This window comes from Adiantum capillus-veneris, chromosome 13 (assembly GCF_014529385.1).
Source record: "Adiantum capillus-veneris isolate H3 chromosome 13, ASM1452938v2, whole genome shotgun sequence".
Lineage (NCBI taxonomy): Eukaryota > Viridiplantae > Streptophyta > Polypodiopsida > Polypodiales > Pteridaceae > Adiantum > Adiantum capillus-veneris.
The window spans coordinates 5,822,032-5,849,016 of NC_140943.1; the positions used below are offsets into that span (position 1 = coordinate 5,822,032).

At 39.3% G+C, this 26,985-nt stretch overlaps 1 protein-coding gene across 1 annotated transcript; it reads left to right on the forward strand.

Moving 5' to 3' along the window:
- The first annotated feature begins 20,234 nt into the window (after window positions 1-20,234).
- On the forward strand, window positions 20,235-21,535 carry LOC147443549 (uncharacterized). The gene is made up of 7 exons (XM_086527682.1): window positions 20,235-20,441; window positions 20,604-20,735; window positions 20,825-20,866; window positions 21,027-21,045; window positions 21,143-21,150; window positions 21,397-21,403; window positions 21,483-21,535. The coding sequence occupies exons 1-7, from the start codon at window positions 20,235-20,237 to the stop codon at window positions 21,533-21,535; spliced, it is 468 nt and encodes a 155-aa protein (XP_086383808.1).
- Window positions 21,536-26,985: the final 5,450 nt, after the last annotated feature.

Sequence of the window (26,985 nt, forward strand, 5' to 3'; positions counted from 1 at the left end):
GGTTGACCGATGCCTTTGTTGGACGAAGAGCTGCCTTCATTGCCTGAGGATGAGGTTGACCGATGCCTCGTAATTCTTTTTATTCTCCGCTGCTCCCCCTCTGGTGTGATGCGTCTGTGCTGCGTCAATTTCTCTCTCTCTCTCTCTCTCTCTCTATATATATATATATATATATATATATATATTATATATATATATATTATATATATATATATTATATAAGTTGGCTGGCCGCTTCGACCGCTATTTTTTGTAAACGTTCCATGCTTTTGCTTTTCTCTCTTACTCTCTTTTATTACCTTGTTCTCTCTCTCTCTCTCTCTCTCTACATCCTCATTTAAGCAATCACAAATCGCCGCATGGCATAGCTAAGCTTGCAGCTTTAGTGAAATCAATCTTAGATAATCAAGGTAAAGATTCCATTGTATCTCTGACATTGGACATTAGAGAGTTAATATCATCAGCAAATTGTTGAAGCGCTAGATCCTTATCAGTTCCAAGAATTTTGATGCCTTTCATTAGACCTCTTTCTAGTGCATCCTGTACCAACCATCCTAGAGAGTCAGAGAAGATAGCATACAAAAGGGGTGCTATTGGACAACCCTAGCTGATGGATCTTTTCACTGGAAAATCCTTAGAAAGATCATCATTGATAAAGACTCTTGCATAGGCATTGCCAAATAGAATCTGGTCATGAATAAATCTGATGAATATCCTTCCAAAACCAATGTCATTGGCAGAGATTGAAAAATTATTTTCCATTCCATCCATATGCGAGTCCTACCAAATGGCAAGCGAACATTTTCGAGCAAATCAATAACCGAGCAATTAATCCCATTTGAACATGCCCATGCCTACAAGTGATGATACAATATGATAACATGTTCAATCCATTTTTACAATAGGACAAGACTCCCTTACCCTCCCCTTACTCTAGACTTGGAGTAAAAGTCTCTTTGCATTGTTATTTCACAAGGTCCAAGCAATACTCACTACAACTAGAAACATGATAATTTAGTATATTTGAATTCAATGTATTAATGCATGCCACGATTACAAATTTTTAAGCTTGTGACAAAAAGGAAGCGTTGTTCTAGCAAAAGTTTGGCAGATCCATAAATGTTTTGGGCAATAGAGTGTTCACAAACAGTACGCTCATCTTTGAGCCTTTTTTAATAGACTAAAAACCACATGTTTTGAATAGGTATTTTTGCAAAATAAACATGTCTGCATTTTATAGTTTTTTTTTAATTGCTTTCAAGGGAATTTTTTTCCTTTTGCCTCTCTTCTCAATTAGCTGCATTGAGGGGATGAATCAACTCAAGGCTAAGCTGATACACACTTTTTTCGAACATTGATTCCCATCCAAAGTCAAAAGGAGCACCTAAGATGTTGAATTTCTCCAATCCCCACCGAGGGCTAGAAAAATACATTTTTCCTAATTGAAGAAAATAAGGGCAAATTTGAAATTCTCCCGGTTTTTAGCTCAAAAATTAAAGCTTTTGCCAGTAATTACACTAAAATTTGTGAAAACTTCCCGATTTTCTTCAGGCAACAAGCTCAAAATCTAACCGGGACTTTAGGATTTCAGCCAGTTAAAATACACTAGACTCCGGTTGTTTTCTAAGATTTGTCCCCACCAATAGAAAATCTTGCAACGACAGATAAGCCTAAGCCTTAATTTCCTTCAACTTCTTTGTTCTAGGGAGTCGGCTCAGGAAAAATTCTAAAAAGTCAACAATCAATCAACAAGGATGGAGTTGAATACAATGGTAGCGGGCGGCTAGAAAATCCATAGCAGGTGGCTGCAAATAGCAGCTAGCTTGGGCAAAAAATCTTCATTTACTTTTCAAGAAAAACTTATTTGTGACAACTTGAACTTTTTCCTGCACCTTTAATTTCAAGGTCAAAATCACAACATTGGAGTTTTAAATAACTCTTATTTTTAATTTGAACGTTTGCACTACAAATCAATATGTGAATAATTGTCACAAAAAGCCATCATGGTTTCGATATGTTGAGAGCCATAGAGGGATGTAAGCTCTTTGATAATCCACCATAAATCTTAAAATCTTTAGGCGTAGCATAGGAGTTCATTGGCAAAGGTTCTTGACTTACATCTAAAAGAGGGGCTAAAAATGGAAGTTTGGAGAAAAGCTATACGTTTATGAAGGAAAAAGGTTCACACAGAGATTCAAAAAAGGGTCATGTTGTTTACGATGATGTGTGTGCACAGAGGGATTCTTAAAACACCATTTGAATGCAGGTAATGTAGGTGTATACCTTGAACCCCTTGTTATATCAATTGATCACCTATGGGCTTAATTCTCCCAATCATCTCCCTTTCGTCATGGCAAGGATGTCATAAGGGGATATTAACACATCTCTTTTTATAAACTAAAATTTAGAATATATTGTTAATCATATAATGATATTGTTTCTCTACCTCCAGAACTCTCTATTCCTAAGAGATGCCGCTCGGGTGGCCTTTAGCTCGGAAAGGTTCAGTTGCTACAACTTACGGTCGAATCTTCTAAATTGCCTGAAAAAGACATTGCAACAAAGCCGGGTCTAGCACCACAGTACAACAAGATGGCTGAGATTCTTTTCGAAGCTCGAGTCAAAACTAATCAGCCTCTTCCAGAAGGATGGATCCATACTGCTTCGCATTGTCATAAGCTGGCCAGAACCAAACTGAGTAAGGGCGGGCGTACACTCTATGATCCTGACACCAAAACCTATCATTCTCTCATGCCTTATGAAGTAGAGATGACCACCGACCGGCGGGATTAGCTTGAGCAAGAGGCCACTTACCGACTGATTCAGAAGGAGAATGCTGGTGTTGGGACTTCTCAGGCACCGTCCCAATCAAAGAGCAAAGGCAAAAGGAAGTCAGCCCAATGGAAGGATACTAGGTAGTTCCATCTCAGAATTCAGTGGCGACTTTTCTTCTCTGCAGGCAGGGAAAGATGACAGCTCCACCTTGGCCTTTTCAGCTGCCTCTCGCAATGCCTCGTCCTTCTTGAACTCCTACTTGTAATCTTTGAAGGGCCATTCTCTCAGTGGTCAAGCTAGCATCCCAACATCAGAACCAGACGATGGATTTTTCAGTCTCCCATCAGATTCAGACAGGGGAATTTTCTAGAAATTTTGGAATCTTGCCAAAATTCAAGAAAGAAGGGAAGGATGTAGACGGCTGGATAGTCACTATGTGGGAACGTCTTCTTAGAAGATGGGCAGCGAATTACTTAGTAATTACGTAAACCCGAAGTGTATAAATAGGGCCTATTACATTGTTATCGGGTTGGTAATTGTTATCACTTGGGTTAGCACTTTGGCTATAATTGTACTTGAGCATCATTGGCAGTATTGACGGCTGTACTTTCTCTCTGTAACCCATATTCGTTGTAATCCTGATCTGTAATCCCAATCATGGCATATATTTCAGTTATACTTACTTCTCGTCCAGTCTTCTGAATCTGAATCTGAATCTGAACCTTAAACTCGGTACATAAGTCTAATTCTTATTTCAGTATCTACATTTCAGTCTAGTCTCTGATTTCTGTCTAGTCTGCTGTCTGAAATCTTCCCACAATAGTAGCTGAAATCTTTCAACACTGGAATTAGCTGTCTCAAGAGATCAGCTCCAATTCCATTCCCCCTTGTTTTTCCCAGCAAAATGTGAATCCCCATATCTATTTGTTGGGTTTCCATCAACAAATCCTTTGTTTCCATCAGTGGAAGAGTCAAACAAGTCAACTATTGCAACATTTGATCCAAGTGACTTATCCACACCCATATCAGGGTCTATGACCAACAAAAACATTGAAGACAATGTTGAATCCAACACAAATTGGAATTTATGACCTCATGTCACGCCATATTTTATTTTAGTTTGAATGTTGCCATCCAGAGTAGAGATAATGGCAAACATCTTACTGTGCCTGCTGCCTCCATAATCTCCAGAGGATACCATGGCAAATCTCGATGGACAATCTAGCATCAATGAACTAGCCTCAAGAGTATTTTAAAACAAACTAACCTTGCATGTTGAGGTGGAATCCATCATTGAATAGGTTGTATTGAGCTTATTGGTCATCATATTTTAGTTGGCCTCCTAACCTATATTTATAGACTTGAATTGATGGTCATCATATTTAAGCTCTCCCCCATAGTATCTCCGGTTCTTAAATCCACTTATCCAAAATGTTTTTGCAAACTGCCTCTATTTATCCATCCATCTGTTTGTTCCATTTCTCTCTCTTTTCCTCTCTAACTCTCTACGTCCCTTGAGATGACAACTAGCACATATGAATTTGAGAGTCTATCTTTTGAGAAATATCAAATATTTATACATATTTTGGCAAACTTGAGAGGTTGTCTCACTCCGTTTTTAATATTAGTGCCATAAAATAATAAAATTTACATCTTGTGGCGTTAAGTAATCTTTCTCAATAGTGACTGCTTGTAAGGTAGTAACTACCTTTTTTATGTTTTCTATTCATGAATTACAGAAGCATGTTCTAGTTTGAAATTATCACAGATGGAAATTGAGAAACATATTAACCTAATTCATCAAGCGTGATGTCCCCTTGTATCAGCTTACTGCATAGCTGACTTGGCCATGAGCAAGATCAGCCTATTGACCCCCACCATTCTTCCTCTCCATATTCCTTACAAAACCTTTGATATACACCTCGTTAGTTGGCTTGTAAAGACTTCCAAGACCATTTGTAGCTTTCAAAATCATTCTGGTCAGTTCAAACCATAGTGATGGCATCAAAAATTACAATATATTGAGCTACCAAATGCTCATCTGAATTCTAAAGAAATCTATCAAGAGCCAGTTTCTCCTCATAATGTTTACCTTCTTCAAATTGAAGCTCTACTTACTGGTAGTGTACTTTCTTGCAAGACCCAAAATCATCCACCTCGACTTGCACAAATTGGAGAAGATGCTCTCAATTGAAAGCCATTTTTGTGTTCAAGTTATGGAAGGGAGACCGTCCATTTGCCCATGCTGAAGCCATATATGTGATAGCATGATGATGAGTGTGCAAACAAGCTCATTGTGGACGTCCCCTCATAAAGTGAATTGTCTAAAGGACCCCAAGGAAAATCTATCTAACATGAGCGTGATGGATGGATGGAGAGAGAGAGAGAGAGAGAGAGAGAGAGAGAGAGAGAGAGAGAGAGAGAGAGAGAGAGAGAGATAGATTTTCTTATCGTCCTCGGAGGTCAAATATGACCTATGGGACCAAAGTTACATGTGATGTAGTATGTGTATGGCTAATGAGTGACTCTCGATGCTCCAAAATTGTAGTGATGAGAGTCGCAATGGAGAGTCCACACTTTGGCTGGGAGAGGAAAGTGTGTAGGTCTAAGTTATGGCTGAAAATGTGAGAGAAGCAAGTTCGGATGTGATCAAAAGCTGAGCACTCTAGTAGTGTGTGGTACTCAGACTCTCGAGCTTGCAGTGAGCATAATGTGCACAATCAATTTGACTCTTCTCCATTGCCCCAATGCCCTATTTCGCATCGAAGGAAATGGGAGCTAAGCCGAATTGCTGCGATAGTGCGTGTCACGGACAAGGGAATAGGCTCAAGCATGTAAGTGTGAGTACGGTTTCCTCTCTCAGCGAAGAACATGGTTTTGTAGTTGGGGGCAATATAGGTGGTGTAATGTATGAAGCGTGACCCACCAGATTTCTCCCAAGCCGTAATACATTGGCGTTGTAGAAAAGCTTCATTCACTTGAGAGTCAATTGAAGCATCATGTAGCAAGTGTAATGCATCCCATCTCCCAAACCACTTCTTTATGTCTTTCATCCATCCCGTGCTCAAGATCTTGCTTTTATGCGTCTTTTGAACTTTTTTGCTTGCTTCCCATGCAATTGTAGGAAGTCGATGTGAGGGGTTTTGACGCATCTTTATCATGTACTCTACAACCCTTTCCATGCCCATAACCTCAATTGGAAGAGATCCCGACTCAAGAAGTAGGAGCATATATGGTGTTTGTGTCTTAACTTGGAGAAAGTTTGTAAGAAAACTCTTTTGGACATTCTCAAACTCTTTCCAAGTAGACTTTGAGATGCTCCCGCCCCACACTTCAACTCCATAAAGAAGAACCAGTGTCACCAATGCATAAAAAAGATACTTCTTGAGAACCCAACACTTGATGTTTCCCGCATTACACATGTTCTCAAATGCATAATATGATCTCTTTCCTGCTTCCAAACGACGCATAGCACATTCATGCCACTTGTGATTGGATGGAACCTCAAGGCCAAGGTACTTAAAGCTCTCAACAACTTCAAGTGTCTCATTGTTGTACACAATGCATGGCTTCTCCTTATGGTTGGTTTTCACAAGCATAACCTTTGTTTTGGATTCATTTACAATCAGCCCACTATGCAAGCAAAAGTTCTCGAGGACAACCATAAGCTTTTGTGCATCTTCTAAAGTGTGTGCTAGAAGCACTACATCATCCGCATACAACAAAAGCACGATTACCGCATTGCAAATAGTGACCTCTTCAATGCCTTCTTCTTGCATAAAGTCAAGTACCATTTGTTCCAATTGATCGATGCATAGACCAAAGAGAGTTGGTGACAATGGACATCCTTGTTTAACCCCAATAGTGCTTACAAAAATTTCTGAAATTTCTCTTCCCATGCGCAATTGACAAATCACCTTCTCATAGATTCGAGAAACCGCAAGCATAAACTCACTTGGCACTTGGAGTTCTTCCATCCTTCTCCACAAATTGTTACGTGGAATCATATCAAAGGCTTTCTTAAAGTCCACAAAACAACAATACAATCGCTTGCCTTTCAACCGACTTTCCTCCATGAGAACACGAAGAGTGACAAGATGATCAATGGTGCTATGGCATCGACGAAAACCCACTTGTCCCTTTGCACGCTTGTCATTCTCTTCAGCCCAATCACTCAATTTCATTTCCATTATGCACCCAAACAACTTTGCCATAAGAGACCCAATCATTATAGTCCGGTAGTTGCTTACATTCTTTACATCCCCTCCTTTATGCAAAGGCTTAACCCAATTAGTACTCCAATCATAAGGCATACCATGTTGAAGTGCAAGGTTGAACATATCACACATCCACTCATGGGTAAAATCTCCTGTCCATTTGATCATCTCCGGCTTGATACCTTGAAGATCTCCCGCTTTGCGAGTGGCCAACTTTTCAAGCCCACCGCAACATCCTCAATAGTAAAAAAAAGACGGCATACATGGGAGTGAACCATAAAATGGCATTCTTTCAGTATTTGCTTGCTCATATAATTTCCTACAATGTGTGTACGTATCCACTAGACTCAAGTTACCAAAATTCTCAACCCGCTTGCCTCTCAAGTTTCTCCAAAATCTTCTACATGCATGTGCCTTTTCTTGGACTTGAAATTCTTGTTCCTTTACTTCCCATCTTCTTCTCTTCTTTTGAATCAATGCCTTGTATGTATGCAAATGACTTTGATAGTTGTCTTTGTCCATAGTTGCATCAAGCTTTATCAAGGACTTTCGAGCATCTTGACATTCTTTATCAAACCACCTTTTGCGTGATCTATCTTTGTTGATACCATGGAGATGCTTTATGGCAAAGCATTCTTCTGCACAAGAACAAATAGCTTTCTTGAAAGCTTCCCATTTAGTTTCCAATGGTGCATCACATTGAAGCTTTGGTATCCATAATTTTTTCTCAACCATTTCAATGTACATTGATGCCCGTTTGAAATCCATACATAGTGATAGCTTCTCTTTCCTTTGGCTGAGATTATCATGCTTAGTTGCTTCTCCACATGAAAGGTCAATACATAAGGTGCGATGGTCGGATTCCGGGGTCCATTGACCAAACATAAAACTCTTTATGCGATACATGATGGCTTCAGAGAGTAGCATATAGTCAATCACACTATCCCCATTATGTCTCCTACATGTAAATCCATTGGTTCCACTCCACAAAGATACACCATTGGCAATGAGCATACCCATGCTATTACACATGTGTAAAAGTAACTTTCCATAGTGATCCGTCTCTTTCTCATCCATTGAAGTACGATCATACAAGTGAACTTCCTCCAACTCCCTTGAAATGTATGGCATATCAATTTGTTGAGTATCATGTTGCAATGTTTTTGTGGGAGCATTCATATCCCCAAATACAATAACATCACCTTCACCTTTGAAATAAGCAATGTCCTCTTCCAAATCAGAAAATGGTTGATCTCTATCCATGCAAGCATAAAAGGGAGAATCATGATGAGGAATGTAGCAACCGGCCACAAAAATGGGTGCTCTTTTTGGTGTCATAATTTTCAGCCATACATAACGTTTGTACTTGTCATCTTTCACAATTGATACAAAATCTTCCAATCCTTTCTTAACCATACATGCTAACCCTCCTTGTCCTCTTCGTTGCTTGAGATTCTTTGACCACATCAATGAATGTACATTGTAATCCTCCAAGCCATTAATCCTTTGTGTATCATGCTCCCAAGTTTCAACAAGAAGTACAACATCGGCTTTGCTTGTTAGTTCATCAATGCCAACCCCCGCATTCCATGGGTATCCATTACAATTCCAAAAGCATATTTTCAATTGTAACTCGGTCTCATAGGTCACGCATCCCTATTTGCTTGAGAGACTTGCCTCCTCCTTGGGCACATTTTCTTCATGAGAGATCTCCTTGTTTTTATTATTCTTTTCCTCATATGCCTTGCGACGCATATTTTGTTGCTTAATAGTGCGATCTTCACATACAAAACATTTTGTATCACTCAAATAGATCCAACTATTATCAAGGATAATCTTTCGCTTGGTCTCATCCGGCATGGTGCATGCAATTGGCCGTTCTCCTGAGCGAGGAGCTCCTTGCTTCCCCACTCTATGTGCTCCATAAACCATAACTCCGGACATGCCAAAGTGGGTTTTGAAGAAATCTTCAATAACAATGGCAAGAGAAGGAGGTGTCTCTAACTTCTCTTCGGGAATTCCACGAATAACAATGTTCTTGGAACGTCGCTCCCGTTCCTTCAACTCCTCCACATCCACATTCTCAACATTCTTTGCTTGAACCATAGCTTGCATGATTGAGGAATTAGAAACCACATTGCTACCACATACATCAGCCCAAGACTTGTTTGTGCATACATTTTTCATGTCGCATACATCCCGGCTCATAGTGTCAAATTTCTCTTCTTTCAATACATGGTCATGCTCTACTTTGCTCATCCGCTCCTTCAAAGCATTCAAGTCCACAAGAGAGCGTTTACATTCCTTGACTTCCTCTTCAAGTTGCATGAAACGTGTTGTTTGCATCTCAAGTGTCCTCTTGAGATTCTCATTCTCAACCACAAGTACCCTTAGTGTGCCATTCTCCATTGCAAGTGCTTGTAAGTCTTCGCCTTGTTTGTTTACGGTCTCTTGCAATGATACCAAGTACGCCATGATCATGGTTTCCGATGTCGTTGGTTGGGTGGTTGTGTTGCTATCTCCACACTTAGGAGATTTTGGATCATTTTCCACAATGGTTGTGGACCTTGTTGAAGAAGAAGAACCCTTGCGAGTGCCGGAAGACATTGTATGTAAAATAGGAGATGAGAATCAATTTTGTTGAACCTGTTCACTTCGGAAATGCTACTACAGAAATGCCTTCAATAACTCTGAAAATTTCTGTCTTTACATCAATGCGTAGAGTAAATTGTGATGGATTTATTCTAAGCTTTATTCAAGATTTTTCAAATATCCATAGATTTATTGCAAGCTTTTTCTCCTATTATGTTTCCTATAAATAGGCCTTGAGTCTTTCACTTTCTACCTTGCTTACAATTGAATTAGTGAAGAGCTCAGCCTGCAAGGGTCTACAGGTTCAAGGTGTGGTGAATCCAATTATGCTAATTCTCAGAGAGAGAGAGAGAGAGAGAGAGAGAGAGAGAGAGAGAGAGAGAGAGAGAGAGAGAGAGAGAGAGAGAGAGAGGGAATAAATTAGGAGGAGTCCGGAAATTCTACCAAGGTAACAAAGAACCAAGGTTTTATTTGGGGATCATCCATGGATAACTACATCTAAAGCTCTCTAACTCTCTCTTTGAATACTCACGTTCTTGTTTGAATTTAGTCTCTCTCTCTCTCTCTCTCTCTCTCCACCTCACCCAAGCATGAATAAGAGGGTGAGGTGGAGGGAGGGAGTTAGAGAGAGAGGGGGGGAATAAATTGGAGGAGGCCGGAGATGCTACCAAGGTATCAAAGATCCAAGGATTTATTTGGGTATCATCCATGGATACGTAGATTTAAAGCTCTCTAACTCTCTCCCTACCTCCCTCCACCTCTCCCTCGCGTTCATGAATAGGTGAGTCCACCTCTCCCTCGCGTTCATGAATAGGTGAGTGCTAGCATTCACCTAGTCATGAACACGAGGGAGTGGTGGAGGGAGGTAGGGAGAGAGTTAGAGAGCATTATTCCAAGATTTATCAAGGACCCATATATTTATTCCAAGCTCCTAGATATGAGGTAAGAAAAGGGAAAAGAGTGATCAAGAGGGAGATTGGAAGGGAGGAGGGAAGAAGGGAGGGTGAGAGATCCATTGTTTTGTTGCCCATAAATAGGCTCTGAGGCTATCACTTCTACCTTGACTTAAACTTCACTTGGTGAAAATTTTAGCCTGTGAAGGTAAACCTATTCAGCTCTTTTTTATCTAGTTGAAATTTTATTCAGTTGTTTCAATTCGATCTATTTAAGCTCTGGGAATTGGATTTGCTCAGAGGGTGGGATCTGGTAACATTGTCAATAAAAAATGTGCTTTCTTTTTTATAGCTATTTTATAAGTCTCTTATAGATATGCTCAAGATAAAATCAATTAGCCTCTTAAAGATAGGCTACGGATGCTTGGTGTTTTGCCATATTTGAGTTGAGTATCTGAATGTTATTAAATCTGAGCAAGAAAATTTTTAGTTGAGTTGAAAAAAGATGTGTTACTTGTTTGCAAATCAAATCTTTGTAAGTCTTTTATTAGTTCTCTCTGAAGATGGCCAAGAAGTCTGATGTTAGGGCTTGTGTTGAGTTCATTTAAAATAGAGCGGCCATTGGTATAGGTCAAATAGAGAAGACTTCAAACCTAGCAAATTCACATGGAAGTAGATTGCCTTAAGGTTTATTTTCTGTTGCTGTGTTACAAGTGTATGATGGTAAGGATGATCCATTGCCTCATATTCCTTCAACAAAGTAAAGAAGGCTGAGAATAGCCTTGTTGCATGGCAAAAGAGAGATCTGGTAATTAATTTATTCATCTCTATAAACACCATATAGCATAATTTGTCGACTACCTGATGAAAGCTTGGTTGATAACTAATCTATACTATACCATTTTTTACCAAGGCTGCAAGAAAAGATCAAGAAGAAATGTCTACATCTGCTAGTCTAATATATCAAATACCGTACATGCCAGTCCAATGCCATCATTACATGCCACAACATTTAAGAAATTTGAAAAAACTGCAAATGGCAGGTAAATCATGAATCCCTACTACCATGGGTTCCTCTTTGTTGTTTGGGAAAGCTAGAAAAAGCAAGGCAAGTCAACTGGGACACCAAGCGGCTGCAACCTCTAGCCGATGCATTTTTGTTGGAGGGGTATTATGAACCCAAGGGAAGCTTCATCTGCTCTCTTGATGCACCAGGATATCCTCCCATTGTAGACAATGACATCAAGAAGACATGGGATCCCCTTTGACGTGTAGTAAATGAAGAGTTTGAGACTGACATCGAGGGTACTAGCTGAGCAACCTGTGTGGAAAAATGTTGTACACTTGGGATGGAAACCATAGGCTTGCCTTTTGGATGGGAGTCCTAAAAGAAAGTAATATATGTTGATTGTGTTATTTTTCAAGGATTTATACAAATGCTTTGAATGTGTGTCTTCCTTATTATGTTAGGTAGTAGCATACAAAAAAGATGCAGATCTGCACCCTCGAGTACGAGTAGGCCTAGTGAAAGTAGATTCATGAAATGAAGCAGGCATGTTGAGCTAAAGTGATGTGTATAAACAAGTAAGATCTCTCCTACACTCGTGTTTGCAGCTGCCTAAAATTATTGCAAGATTGAGTTTGAATCACATTGCTTCAATATCTTGTAGATTGAACGAGTCGGGATACGTATCCACATCTTACACAGACATGTTGTGGATGGTTCAAAAAATTATGGGTTTTTCTTCAAAGGAAACAATCATGGCGAAACTACCATGTGTAGTGTATAGTTGGATGCAGGTAGAGATAGATAAAAGGGAGGAAAGAGGTCCTGGTACAATGTGCCAGTCGCATTGATATCGCAGATTCTTCATCCAATATGTCTTTAGGATAGTCAACTTGTTAAACAACAAAATATTTGGATCAATATTCTTTTTAATTGTTGTCACCAGAGCCTGCAAGAAAAATATACGCTTGCCTTGAAAAAAATTGTGGCAGAGAAAAATAAGATGTTGCCGACACAATTTCAAGCTCAGTACAAAAGAGCATTCTTTCAGGCGGACGTGTAGTCTAAAAAAATGACAAGATATGCATTGGCAATTGTTGACCCTGCATTGGGAGATGAATGGTGGAGGTGGGTTGATCTTGGATTTTGTTCAAAACTATAACAAATGTTCAAAGTGAATGTCTCCATTAACCACTTTCAACTATTGTGCAGGACATTGCGCACAATCAAGTGGACCAGTAAACCAAAGTGGATAACGGAGGGAAAGATTGTACAGGCTGGCATGTGAACCTCTTCCAACATAGAAAAAACATTCATCTTGCATGCAATGGCCTCTGGTGATCCAGAAGATGTGAAGAGTTTGGACATTTCTCAAACTATTGAGTGCATTTGATTGCCATGCCAATAAAAAATCGAGTCATTGAGATAGATTGTTTCAATTTGACAAATTCATTTTTTCATTTTCCTAGGGGAATTTTCTATTTTTTGAGAGTGTTTGAGGATCGGCAGAGAATGTTTACAATTGTACCCGCAGTATACATGAGGAATCCCTAAATCCGAGCCAATAAAAGCGAGCAAACCATAAACCGAGCAAAACTAACAATTTTTTTTGATATCCTTGTGCAATATATTAGTTGTAATACAAAATTACCCAAACCATAAACTTTTTTTTGATATCCTTGTATACAAAATTTTTTGATATCCTTGTGCAATATATTAGTTGTAATACAAAATTACGCAAACCATAAACTCTTTTTACGCAATCCGCAAACTTTTTTTTGATATCCTTGCAATACAGAATTACAAAAACCATAAACTTTGCAAAACTTACAATGTTTTTTTATATCCTTGTGCAATATATTAGTTGTATATATTGTTGTGTGTGGTTGTGTAGGTAGAGGCCGGCTACCTAGTGTGGTCAGACATGTTATGGTTGTAACTGCTTGATGGTAATATAAGGAGGTGCCGAATGAGAGAGAGGCACACTTGGTTTGGTCGTGTAGACAGAGTCGACCACACACCACAATATCTTGGATTTTTGTTGGTTAGAAATACTCCTACTTAGTTTCTTAACTTATAAAAATAATTTTAAATTGTTCTATCTCTAACACATGCCAAAAAACTTCCATCAACATTGAAATTAACCAAAAAGGTGTATTGCATCTACAAATAAAAATGGAGAGTGCAACAAAAAAAATACCGCCGCAGTAGAATATTTGGGGCAAGACTTAATAGCCATAAGCACATATCACCGAAAAAACTACTTCTATAAAACCATAGCAAGGTCCACAAGCCTTTAAGGCTGCATCAGCACCCGTGAACCTCCAAGTGCTTGGACTAACTCCAATTTCATTAAAGCCGCCTGATGCATGAGCTCATGAGCATGAGGGTCAAGGCCAAGTACTTGCAAAAATATGAAGTAAATGTGCTTACATGGCATATACACAAGGCGCTTGCTTTCCCAATTTTGAAAATCCGCGCAAGTACATCTAGGAAAATCTGACATTGTCATAGAGTATGTCACTCCCTTTGCACTTGACCCCTTAGTATTAACATAGAAAACATGTGTTTCATTGCAAACCACAATGACCTCTCGCACCAACTCTGCTGCCATGGTTCTACCCACTTCAATCTTGCCATGAAACTTCTTTTGTTAATCGTGATCTCCATTTCACAATCTTTCCATCTCTAAATTTGGGACGGATGCTGCTAGCAACTCTTTGGTTCAATGGAACTGTTTCATGCATTGTTGATGCTGATGTAACTCCTGCTTGCAAAACAAAACCATTGGTTTACAACTGCGTTACCTCTTTAGGTTGCAAATTTGTGCCCTCTGCGACCACTTAAACACCGAGAGTTGGACCTGGTGGCCCTTTGATTATGCTGTGAACCTTCCAGGTGTGCATGTTATTGGAGTTACAAAACCAAATGAACCCTTCCACAAGGCCTCCCAATTGTGAACCTGATGGAGGATATTTCCTGCGACCCCAAAAACAAGGAGTTGGCACCCCTATTTTGGCATCCGTTGAATAGGCATTAATGAATCGCCCACATCGATCTCCATCTTTTGACACCACACCAAAACAAGTCATCTTTCACCCAGGTTTTGTTCTCCTTATTGCCCAAACTGACTTTGCTACATTTACTTCAGGATATGGGATATCCTTTGAAGCTGTTTTTTTGTGTTGAAGCCCACCAATTGAAGTTGTCATTGTAACATACTCTGGCCTGTGGCTATCCTCCTCCAAGACAATATTTGCATCAGCAAAAATTGGCCTCTTTTTTCTAATACTCTTTTCTTGGAGTATATTTCTATTCATTCTAGGCCCCTATTGACACCCATTTCATGCATTGAAGAATGTGTGAAATCAACTAGTTTCTTTCCAGCTTCCGTGGAAGTAGATGAAGGTCGGGTCATGAAGTGATCTGCCAAATCTTTAATGCCGGGACCGGTGGAGCTCCCAACACCTTTCAAATAGGCATTATATTTCACGATTTGAAGCACGGCTAAAGCCATATCTGCACATGCTGCCTCATATAAACTTATATCATCCTTGTAACCAACCGAGGCACGCATACTAGTATGTTTTGACTCAGACAAGTTTGTGTTAGGGACAAAGATACCTGCAGCATCTTGTGATACAAATCTTTCCCCCCAATGAGGCACTTGTACATCCCACCAAGCCAACCATGTCTCCAATGAAGCAATCTCCCCTTCAATGTCCATTTCTGTTTTCCAAAATCTTCTAAGATCTCCCTTACAATGCTCGGCCGCATTCTCTATAGGTGCAGTTCTCCACTTGCGACACAAAATCTTGTGCTCCTCTTGAAATGTTGGACGGATGCACTTGACAGTATGTCAAACCATACTTTGCTCCCAATGAAACAAACATGATCTCTCTTTGTTTGGAGTAGACTTCTTTGCTCCTCCAAAATAAACAGTACGCACAACAATCCAATTGGCACTGGCTTCATCTGCCATAAATCCCCTGAACTCTAGCTTATCAGAACCCTGTTGCTTAACCACATTGTTCAACATCTTCCAAAATTCAATCTGAGCATATTTATTTTCAACGCTAAACTCATCAGTTGCAATGGTGAGTAGCTCTCGCACATAAGGGTCATAGACATGCGCTGACATAGTCGGCCATCCTTGAACACGGTGACCATGATCAAAGTGCACCCACATTTTCTCCAAATTACCTCCAGGAAGCATGCGATTCACCAAATCAACTCCACTGCCCGGTCCCTTAATTGACATATTAAATACATGAGGTTGTACTTTATCACCCAATTGGCTTGGAAAAAGGATACTATGGATAAAAGAATATCTACACTTGCTTTTCAAGTCAAGCACTGCCTCGAGACCTTTTGAAGTGATATTCTTTGATCTTTTTGCAGACTCCAAACTTTGTTTGAGTCTCCTTTTATTTGACAGGGGAGTCATACTGTCAAGGAATTCAGCAAATTCCAAATCTTCAATCATAGCACTTGCAATTGAACCTACTCCAATAAGCTTTTCCATGATAAGATCATTAGTGATGGACCGCTCCAATTGTTTCGCAGTCACCAAAGGGTTCTGACTTGCTCGATCAAGCAACATTTCATCTATGTGACTTTCAACCATCTGACTCCTCCCTTCTGCACATGGATGATTATGTTCTCCAAGATGCAAAGCACACCTAGTACAATTATGCTTATCTCTAGGCAAACAATAGTAAATAACTACAGGACATATAGATACATTTGGGAATTTGTCCACAATGAGTGCATACCAGTGTGCCATACTGAGAAGAGATCAATCCTTTAGGACTAGATTTAACAAGACAACCTCGCCATTGAGACTCATTGAACATATTTGAGCGCAAACAAAAGGGACAATCAATGTTGATGCAACGCAAATGCCCAAAGAATCTATTAAATCTAACAATGCCATTAAAACCATCACTGCTACAAGTGACATACTCTGTCCACATGTGACTATCATGTCTTTGCTCCATACCACTCATACCTGAAGAATTACCAGATGGCGGTAATTCAAAAGCAATATACCCATCATAATGAGCTGGGAGCTCATCAGTACATACCACTTTCTTGGCTTGATGGAGGGCAATATATAAATTTCCTTGCAATGGCATAAACTTAATCATGTCAATAACACTCGCATTGATCTCAAAGAGAGGTACTTTCTTGTCTTAAATGTCTTGAGAAACTCTGCCAATGCCAGCATCAATCTCATCCTCACTTCTCATATCCACCTTATAGAGTTGGTGTTGTTCATGATCAAGCATAAAAGTTTGCTCACCATCTGATGATATAGTAGCTTCTACCTTGACTTGCAGTCCAGATAATGTTAGTGGACACAGATAGAAATTAGCATCACGAAGTTCAAAATGTTCTTGCAAAGAAGCAACTGTCAAAGAATAAATTCTAGTATCAAACATAAGCACTAGCTTCTGTCCACGCCCTAGACCAAAAACTGTAATGCATCTCCCCATGGGTTACTAGTGTGTTTAGCAGAAGGTAAGAATATCAAAGAGCAGTGACATGGTTTTGAATGATACAGAGGGTGTAAATAGAATAGATTGATATCCTTAAAATTCTATCCATAACCACAAGCCACCAGGAATATTGTCATTCTTGTTCCCATGAACAACAATTACTATTTTATAAAACAACTCACTATATAATATAGTCACAACTGAAATATAAAGTGCTTAAAAAACGAGCTTGCTTTTAGTTCTTTGAGTTTTACGATTTTCAGTCAATCGAGCATAATAATGATTACCGAACTTCACCTACCTAGTTAAATGTCCCATGCACAATATCCCATGCCGAAGTTAAGGGTGTTTACACACTGCTGAGTGTTTTTGGTTTATTAAATTCTAAGACAAGTTTTTGCGTGCTGAAAAGAGTGGTTGCATATTGAGTTTGTTAGAGAGGCCACCAATGAAATTAAAAGGAGCTACACCACAGTACTATGGGGGATCGATAGACAGAGCATGCGAAAATAGCTTAGGTTTAAAGGATGGGGGTGTGTCAGTTCATGGCTTCTCTTAGTTAATAAAAGGAAAAACTACCAAAATACCCCTCTAATTTGCGAGAATTCCCAAAATACCCCTCAAATTTCAAAAATTCCAAAAAAAGCCCGAATATTTTGTCACAAATTCCTAAAATTCCCTTCAAGTTTTCCAAAATTCCCAAAGTACCCCTGGTCCCGAGATTAAATTTCTTGAATGGAAAAACAAATTGTAGCTTTTCATAAGAAGACTGCCTGTCTATCAATAAAAGATGCTAAAAAATAGAGTTTAGGTATGTTACATAGGCTTTGGAGATGAATTTCGTCTTTATTTTTAGATATAATTGCCCTTTTTGCATGGTAATTTGTGACAAATTACATGCTAAGAACTCAAAAACGGATCTAAATTGTCAAAAAGAATTAAATTTAGAAAATCTTGAACTGTCCAATCGACATAGATGCAAGGGTCATGGTTTCATTATGTGAAAGGGGCCTGTAGGACCCTATTGTATTTTTTAAAACCTAGCACGTCCCTAATATAAATTTTTAATGCATCTGCTCGCCTCTCTCACAGGCATCTCTCAATGTTTTCTGCGCAATTTCCTTGGCAGCGTTTCTACACCCTTTCACGCTCTCAAATTGTCTGCACCCTCTCAATGTTTGCGCCTTCTTGCCTACACCCTTTCAAGCCTTCTTGCTTGCACCCTTTCAAGGTTTCTCCCCTATTGTGTTAGCTTCAATTAGGTAATCTCTCAAGCCTAGCCCATCACAACTACTTCGTCTTCATTGAAAACCTCTTTTGCCTCGCCGTTCTTGAATCTCGAGACTCGGGAGCAACTCGAACCAAGCTCGGAGAACGGAGAAGGGAGTCTACCTTGGCCCAAAAACCTCCTACCAGGTACATTTGCAAACTACCTGTAGCCATCCACGCTGGCGTGGATGGCTATAGGTAGTTTTTTTTTCAATGTTTTAGATAACATTTGTAAGGCTTATGGTTTAATTAAAATTAGAAGCCTTTTGTAACTGTAATGCTCTCTGTAAATCTTGAATTGGACTTGAACCTGGGCTTATATAGCCCTCCCACAACCTAGAGCCTTGGGAGCGTGCCCTGCACAACCTAAGAGAGATGTTGGAGGGGTAGTGCACCCCCCGCAAAGAGAGAGAGAGAGAGAGAGAGAGAGAGTCTTAGAGACAATATTTTGATCAAGGCAAGGTACTCCATGGCCTTCCACTTGCCTTCCAAAGTAGGACCTCCAACTCTTCTAGCTACTGTATAGGAGAATCATGGCAGACACTCAAACCCAAGTGCTTGTGTTGGGATAAGTTGCCAAAGCTCTGCCAAGATTAACTAAACTTTGTGTGTCTTTCTTATCATTATGATTCTAAGCCTAAACTACCTGTAGCCATCCATGCCGGTGTGGAGGGCTAGAAGGAGTTTCTTGCGACATTGGTTTAGGGGTAGTGATTCATTCTCCCATTGAATTTAATCATGTTTTATGAAGCTCATTAAGCTTCCTCAAGCTATCCACGCCGACATGGATGTCTAGAGGGAATTTCTCAAGATTAAACTTTATAATTGATCATGCTTTTTTTAAAATTGTTAGCTCCCCTCCAGAAATCCAAGCCGACATGGATGCTTAGGTGGAGATCAATAACATGAAGTTTTGATTTTTTGAATTGCCTCTAGACATCCGCGTCGGCATGGACACCTAGAGGGAATTTTAGTGAAGTAAATAAATTGTTTTTTGTTTTTTTTTTTGCAAGTCCTTCAATTCATGGACGAGGTCGCAGAGGGAGATGGCTTTCTTCAACTCAAGCTTCCAGTATCTTAGAGAGCAGTGATCAAATAAGTGCAGTCTCTGTCACAGATATGACAGATGGTTTGGAGACACAGGAGGAGGAGATGCAAAGTCAGGACTTGGGGCTTGGCTCCATAAATGAAGTTGATGAATCTCTTGCCCCACAAGAGGCATGTTTTCAAATATTGTCTTATGTCGTAAGAGATGAAGTAGCAGTAGAGACTGAGACAGGGGAAGAGCACAAACTTTACATGCATAGAGGAAAAGATATTCTTCAATGTACTCGCATGTTTAGTTGTTTTGATTGGCCACCAATTCCTTTATGTCGATTGATCCTTGAGGCTTACGAGTTGATGTTAGTGGATTGAAAGCTGATTTTGCAAAGGAGGGATACATGCAAGAAAAAGGAGCTTTTATTGTTTCAGTTTGGAATTGCAAGAAGGAGGAAGCTTATGTGACAGGTATTTCGTTTCTCTGCTTTGGTCTTTCCTACTGTCTTTTTCTATGGTGTTTTTTGTTGTTCTCATAAATAGTAGTTAAGTGTGCTTTTCTGCCTATGATTATCTTTTTTGCAGAGGACCTTCTTACTTCATGGGACCCAATATCGGTTGATATACATAAAGAGTTTGAAATTGAGTTTTCTAAAAGACCAAATCTTCAAGTTCTCTCTAATAAAATGTTCTATGTTTGGGAGGGTAATCATAGAACGGTCGCTTGGATGGCTGCTATCAAAGAGAGATTCTCCATTGATCGAGAGAAACATTGTAGTGTGCTTTGTACAGTTATTGATCCTACTCGAGTGCCAGAGATAGCTCTTCTTAGTAGCTTGCAAAGAATGAATTTGTAAGCTTCATGACTTTCTATATATTTTAGCTGAAAATTTATATGTTGTGTTTTTGAATTTGTATATATTGTATATGACCTTGGAATAGCATGAATACACATGCTCTTGTTGTCACGCATCTTAGGGATGAGCTTGTCAACTGCTCCCACATTTGTGCAGCAGATCATGAAGCCTATGTAACAGGGCTACCAGAAAAAGATCAAAAGTTGATTGCTGCAGTCCGTAAGAAATACTCGAAGGGTGTGGAGCCTTGGTATCCACTTACTCGCCTATACTTGGGAAATCTCTTATACAATGTGAGTGTCTTTGGCTTGCTTTTTTGGAACAATCTTATATTTTCTTTTTGTGAAAATTACATATATTAAATTGTGTTTTGAAGGATAAAATATCCAAGTAATTGAGCCAAAGAGTATGTACTTGTTTTTTGCAAATTATTTATTTTTAAGTATGTGTTGAAGGTTCAAATGTCCAAGGAATTGAGCCAAAGAATAGAGCAAGCTAGGCACACAATGACAAATGAAGAACTTATAAAAGAGGAGGAGAAAATATTGAATGATTTAGCACTCAAATATGGAGAACGCGTTGGGAAGGTGGTTGAATTATTTTTGTTTTGGGTGTTTTGCACATAGTGTAATAGCTGTTTAAACTTGGTTTTCTATTCGTTGCTCAAAAACTGTAGTTGCTAAATATTGTTGATCCGAATCTTGGACCGGATTGGATGGTTCGAGTTCTTGCACTCAAATGGGGTCCTGATAGTTGGGCTACGCTTGAGAAACTGAACTTGATTGCTATGCATGATGCTCCTGTCTTGAGCAAACTGTTATGGGTTTCCTTGCTTGAGGCAGATAAGATTACTAGATCCTCTTATGGTTTACAGAAAGGAGATCATGTGTATCACATGTGAGTAAAGTTTCTTTTGAATTTCAAGAATCTTTGATGTAGAGTTGCTAGTTTTTTGTGATTATTTTAGTTTTTTATCATCTTCCTTGTTATGTAGTTGGATCCGTAGAGAGGGCCTTCTACAAAGGATTTTTGATAGGGCCACAAAGTTTCTGGAGGACTTGAGCAACATTGCTGGTGGTATTTTGTTGCCTCATGATTGCTCTCTTGCCTCTTACTTTGAGGAGCTCAAGTTTGAAGAAAGACCCTATCTTTATCCTTTGGAGACCTCTCTTGAAGCTAAGACAAAAGATGTTGACAAGCAAGCTATGAAGAAATTGGACACTGTACGCATGGCATCTCAGCAGGTAGCCTATAGGTCAAGCTTATCATACTTTTATTTCAAGTTTTCATAATTACAAAGTGTGTAGTGATGTTATTTTGTTATTTTGTTTTAGATTTCTATTATTCTTGGTTGGAAAAGGCTTTCTACCAGGGATTCCATTCTTAGCTAAGTAGTGGGCACAACTATCTACTGGGGAAGGATACATGTACTCCCCTTCCATGCATAAGCTCACTACTTGGGAGATGGAGGCATGTCCATGGTGGATAGACATGGCTTTTGGGCATGTATTGGCGAAGAGAGAGAGAGCTTCACGATACTATGAGAGTTGGTGGCACATTCATCGATGTGCCTCTCCCTCTTAGAGTGGATGAGGTGATATCGGGTAAATGGTTACTCAAAACAATGTCAAACATAATTTGTCTAAGAGCTTTAAATTCTCTTTTTCCTAAAATTATTTGTTTCACATACCGATAATATTGTGTTTTTTTGCTTTTTTCAAGCTACAAATACTTCTCGCAAGGAAAAGGAGGTGATTGTTGAGACTAGGGTGGATGCAAACATGGAGCGAGATCATGGTGAGCTTTCACTTGCGATGCAATCGTTTGTTTCATTCATTTATTGGAGTTAAGTCACTTTGTTTAGCCTCTTGTATCGCAGTACCTCTTGGGGAGATTGTTGCAAAGAAAACCATTTCTTTTGTCTACATCATTGATACTCCCTTGTCTTCTTTGTCCTCATTGCCTGACTCATGATGCAAGGCCATTTCTGGGGACTACATAGCCATTGCTGCTGATTTTAGGGCCGGTGTTTGACATTCGGCATGGATTCGTGTTCATGAGCACATGGGATGTGCACGCCTTGATGGGACCTTGTGCGTGCGTGGTGGGAGAACAGTCGCATGGGCTGCTGATTTTATTTTTTTGGATCTTCCCTTTGGTGGTTCCCCATTAGCCTCCCTTGTTGTACCCCTTTGGGATATTTGTAGCAAGGATCATGTTCGTGCAGGCATGCAACTTGCATATTCGAGTTTGTCAAACTCAGGGTGGTTGTTGATCATGGTATCTATGGTAGGTTTTTGCTTCAATCATAATTTTATACAATACTTGTCGATTTTTGTTGTGTGTTTTTTATTGTGACTTTTGAAACCTCTTGTAGGAGATACCATTGGTTGGGTTGAGAGATTTTTTCATGCATCAGAGATGGCTATGCATCATCGCATTGTGGTCCTCCATCATGGAGCTTATGGTTATGTTAATAGCTTTGGTGGTCGGATTGGGGTAATGCTCTTCTACATATTAACTTCTTTGTTTCTCATTTTGGTGTGTTATTATTATTGTGATTGCCCTCTAATTGTCTATGTGGTGGTGTAGTGTCATTGTTCTCTCTTAATTATGGTGCATAGGGTTGGCATGCAATCACCTTGCTTTGTGGTTGAGAGCACCCCACTATTCAATCAGCTTGGCATGCAGCCTTTGGATTCTTACATGATGCACCATCTTCCAGAGTCTTCTCTAGCCAGATCATCATCAGGGGAGCCATGGCATGGTGGCTTGCAACGAAGTCACTCTTTTATTGCATGTTTTGTGGAGCTTCTTTGTAGGCCCGGAGGTCTTTGTTTGGAGTTGGGATGTGGCACAACGCTCGTATTAGCAGCATGCTTAGGCAAAAGGCGGGTGTGTGTAGCAGTCGACATTGATGACACTTTGATTTCAGATTATGTGCAACCATTATTTCGCCCTAAAAAGCGAAGCAGAGAGGGAGCCTCCACCTCTCTTGATGTTGATGATGTGGGTGACATGCCTTTGCGTGTCAACCCCTTTGATGACTAGTGAGAGTCCACCTTACACTTCATTTCCCCCACCTATTTTATGTTTCTATCATACTTTTATGCTATTTTGTCACTTTTTTGTATCATTGTTTAGTATTTGAAAATTATGGATAATGATTCAAACAACAATTTGAGATTTCTTGTGCTTTTATGATGTAGATTTTGTATTGCTTGCATGTGGATTGTGAGACTTATCTTTTTTCTTTTTGTATGGAAGTGTGTTGCCAGTTTATGCTGAGGGGATTGCAAAAACCATGGCTACTAATATACGATACAATTTTGACACCCACAAGAAGTGTCAGAGACGCAATGTCTTTATTGATGACGAGTGTGACTCTTCATAGTCACGAGATAGAACCATAGCATTTCTTGTTGTTATTAGAGTGCAGAGGCACGACATGTTGTTCTCTATATTCCACTAAATATTCCACTTGTTATCTTACAACTCTAAAGAAATCTCTCTTTTTTTTGTATAAGATATGGCAGTTCTCTCTTAGTATAGTTTAGAAACTTTGTAGATGTATGAGCATTGTTGACTTGCATTAGATTGCTCCGTAAAATTTAAAGTTAAAATAAAAATTATGGTGTTGAATGTAGTTGTGGATCATTGCATGGTTTGTAATATTTTTGCTACTAGCTTGGTTCTCATTGCTCGACATCAAGTATGAACTACGCAAAAGAATCTAGAGTCTAATTTTGAACAATTATATTGCTACGATTACTTAGGGATTCAAGATCCTACTATTATTAAAGTAGGATCTTCATTCATCTTTCTTATCAAAGCTCGTTTGGTTTCTTTATGTCATTTGCTCGGATTTTCCTTCGCTCAAAAAATCTCGCTCGCCATACGGTAAGACTCGTATACATTTGCAATCAATGCCTGGGTTGGACCTAGAGTTGTTCATCAAGGAGACTAAATTGATACATAAGGGCAAGACATTTTCTTATGAGTTGGGTGTGATGAAAAAGGGAACACAGTCTAAGGTGATCAAGGTAGTGGTAGATGCAGGAAAAGGATGTCTTTGAAGGTATGTACATTTAGTAATGGAGGTCCATTTGAGATCTAAAATAATTCTCTTAACAATTTTCTTACTTGTGTTAGATGGTTACGAATGTGCAAGTTTAACATAAAAGGGGTCAAGAGCTTACATGAAATGCTCAAAATTGAAAATCCATAGCATATTTTTAATGTAATGCAGATAGCATGCAGCTTTAGAAGCAGAGTCTACCAAGATTTTCCATGGTTCCTAGAGTACAGTGAGGGATACTTCCCTCCAAATGAGGAGAATGCACACAACGATGTGGTGAAGGATAGAGAGGAAAGAGCACGTGGAGGTGCACATACGTGTGTCTAGCAGAGTCCAGTGTCCAACGGCCTCACTCAAAGGGATTTGATACAACATCTAAGGTCTCAAAGTTATTACCTTCAAAACTGCATAGTGCTTGCCTCCATTGTTTGAGTTGGGCTTAGATAAACTTTTCACTATTGCTTTGCAGATGGAGGGGTCCGGGGAGGCATCAGGCTCACAAAGAGCGGCTCATGTAAGATAGAAACATGAGTATGTTTGATCAACATCCAAATTGTAAACATTTTTTATTCACTTAAAAATTAATGCTTTTCTTGGTGATCAAGAAAGAGAAATGGAATGTCAACCAAGGAGGTGATAGACTTCGCAACGAGTTTAGAGACAAAAATATTTCATGTTTCAAACCTGCCTTTGGTTACATACCGTCAACAGGTAAGCAACAAACTTAAATGAGAGTTGCAAATTGTTTTAGATTCATGCTTGACATTAGGAAGAGGATGGGGTGTAGGAGGGCCTCTTTATTTGCCATGAGCTTATGGAGGTGATTACATTTTGACCAATACGTATACACCATGTGTGCAAGAATGGTGGGTGTGTAAGAGCTGTGTAAGAGTGGTCAAAGGATGCACTTTCATCCCCAAAAAAGAGGTGGATAATTTTATGATTTTTGGCCTTCCATAACTCCCACATATGTTCTCCGATTTGAGCGGAGATAATAGATCTACAATCTACACGTCGAGCTCTTTCCATAGATATGCTACATGATATGGTTTTGCCCGCTAGATTTTAAATTCCATTTTGGGGAGAAATTTTGAATTCAAATAAACTAGCCGTTTTGCCTATTTGAATTCAAAAGCTGTCCTTTAATTAATTTCTTAAAACAGAAGGTTTGACTTCTTTAAAATGCCAAATAAAGAGGCCCTCCTAGACCCCATTCTCTTCCTAATGATCTGTCTGCGGTTTCTGTAGATGGCGCTGGCGACCATATTCAAATTGTGCATTTTGGTCCAGACAAAACAGATGATGATTTGAAGAATGCCTTTGTGAGGCCACACATCATAGAGAAATGTCTTCGTCTGACGCGTGATGGTGTGGTCATGGATTCAGCAGTAAATGCTTCCATTTTGTTTTTTCCTCAAAATGTGTATGGGCTTTATGAATCCATAGTGCCAGATTGGAATAGAATGGAAGCATACAAGTTTGGACAACTTGCTCGCTTGTCTTTGTCAACAACAAATGATAAGGGTGTATTTGTGGTTGTGTGCCAATCAAATAAATATGGAATGGTGCGTGATAACTGCTGCTGGATGGCATGAAGATCATGTAAACATGGTTGTTTTTTAAATAGCGATATGCAAGAAGGAAAATAGGACTGTGCGCACAATGTTGATTTTTGCAATGAGAATAGAGCACACCTGGACATCAAAGGCAATTTCCATACCATCTGACAATGCCTTGTTCGATTGGCTAGAGGAAAGTGATTGAACAAAAGAGATGGATGGGGCACCTATGCGAGGTACACTTCGACACCATCTCTCTCTAGAAATAGTTTTTTCCATTGTCTTTGACATTTGTTTGATGTGTAGGTGGTATGGAACGTGGGCATTGGTTAATTTGGAAACTGCTTGCCCAATACACAAATGAGAATGACATTTTGTCCAATACAAAGGAGACTGTGGAGCATTGTCTTTGTTAGGGAGCCAGATGGGCCAATTGATGATTATATTAGAGAGAAACGATGAATTCGCGACCAAACAACTCTGTGTTCTTGAAATGCAAGCCCATCGGCTTAGAGAGATGCAAGAGCGAGAAAGAAGACAGGCAAATGAGGTAGATCATGCCCTGAAGATAGCATGCCTATTAGAGCCACATCCTAACATTGTGGAGTTAGATCCTCCAGTCACTAACCTAGAATAGATATCCAGAGAACACCTGGCATGGTGTGGGGAGCTCATTTTTGAGAATCACTATAAACTGTCACTTTTGTTATTCTTTTGAATATAGAAAAAGGTTTTTTCTCAGGTGTTTATGCTTGTAATTAGTGAAGGAGATATATTTTTTGGTTCTTGTAAACTTATTTGTCTATTGTGCTTACATTAATAGACTCTCTATTTCTTTGGTTGTGTGAAAATTTTGTCTTCAAAAAAAACTTTGAATCACTTTAATTATCTTTTTTTGGTGATTGAGCATCAATGTCATGATTTGTCTTGTCTCATCCAATGTCTCTCTGCCTCTCAATAGAGATCTTCACATTTGTCTTGGCAAAACAACAAGGATCATGTTATTGACACACAAAGGATGCAACATTGGCAGCAGATGACGTGTATTTTTCTCGTTGATTCAATTTTGATTGATGGCAAAGAACTATGGAATCATTAGGTGGAGGGAGATTTTTGCATAATATTAGAGAATCCAACAAAAAGTACATAGAGAGCTTTTTCACCGGACTTGTGAAAATGTTCCTTTGCCAAAAAAAAAAC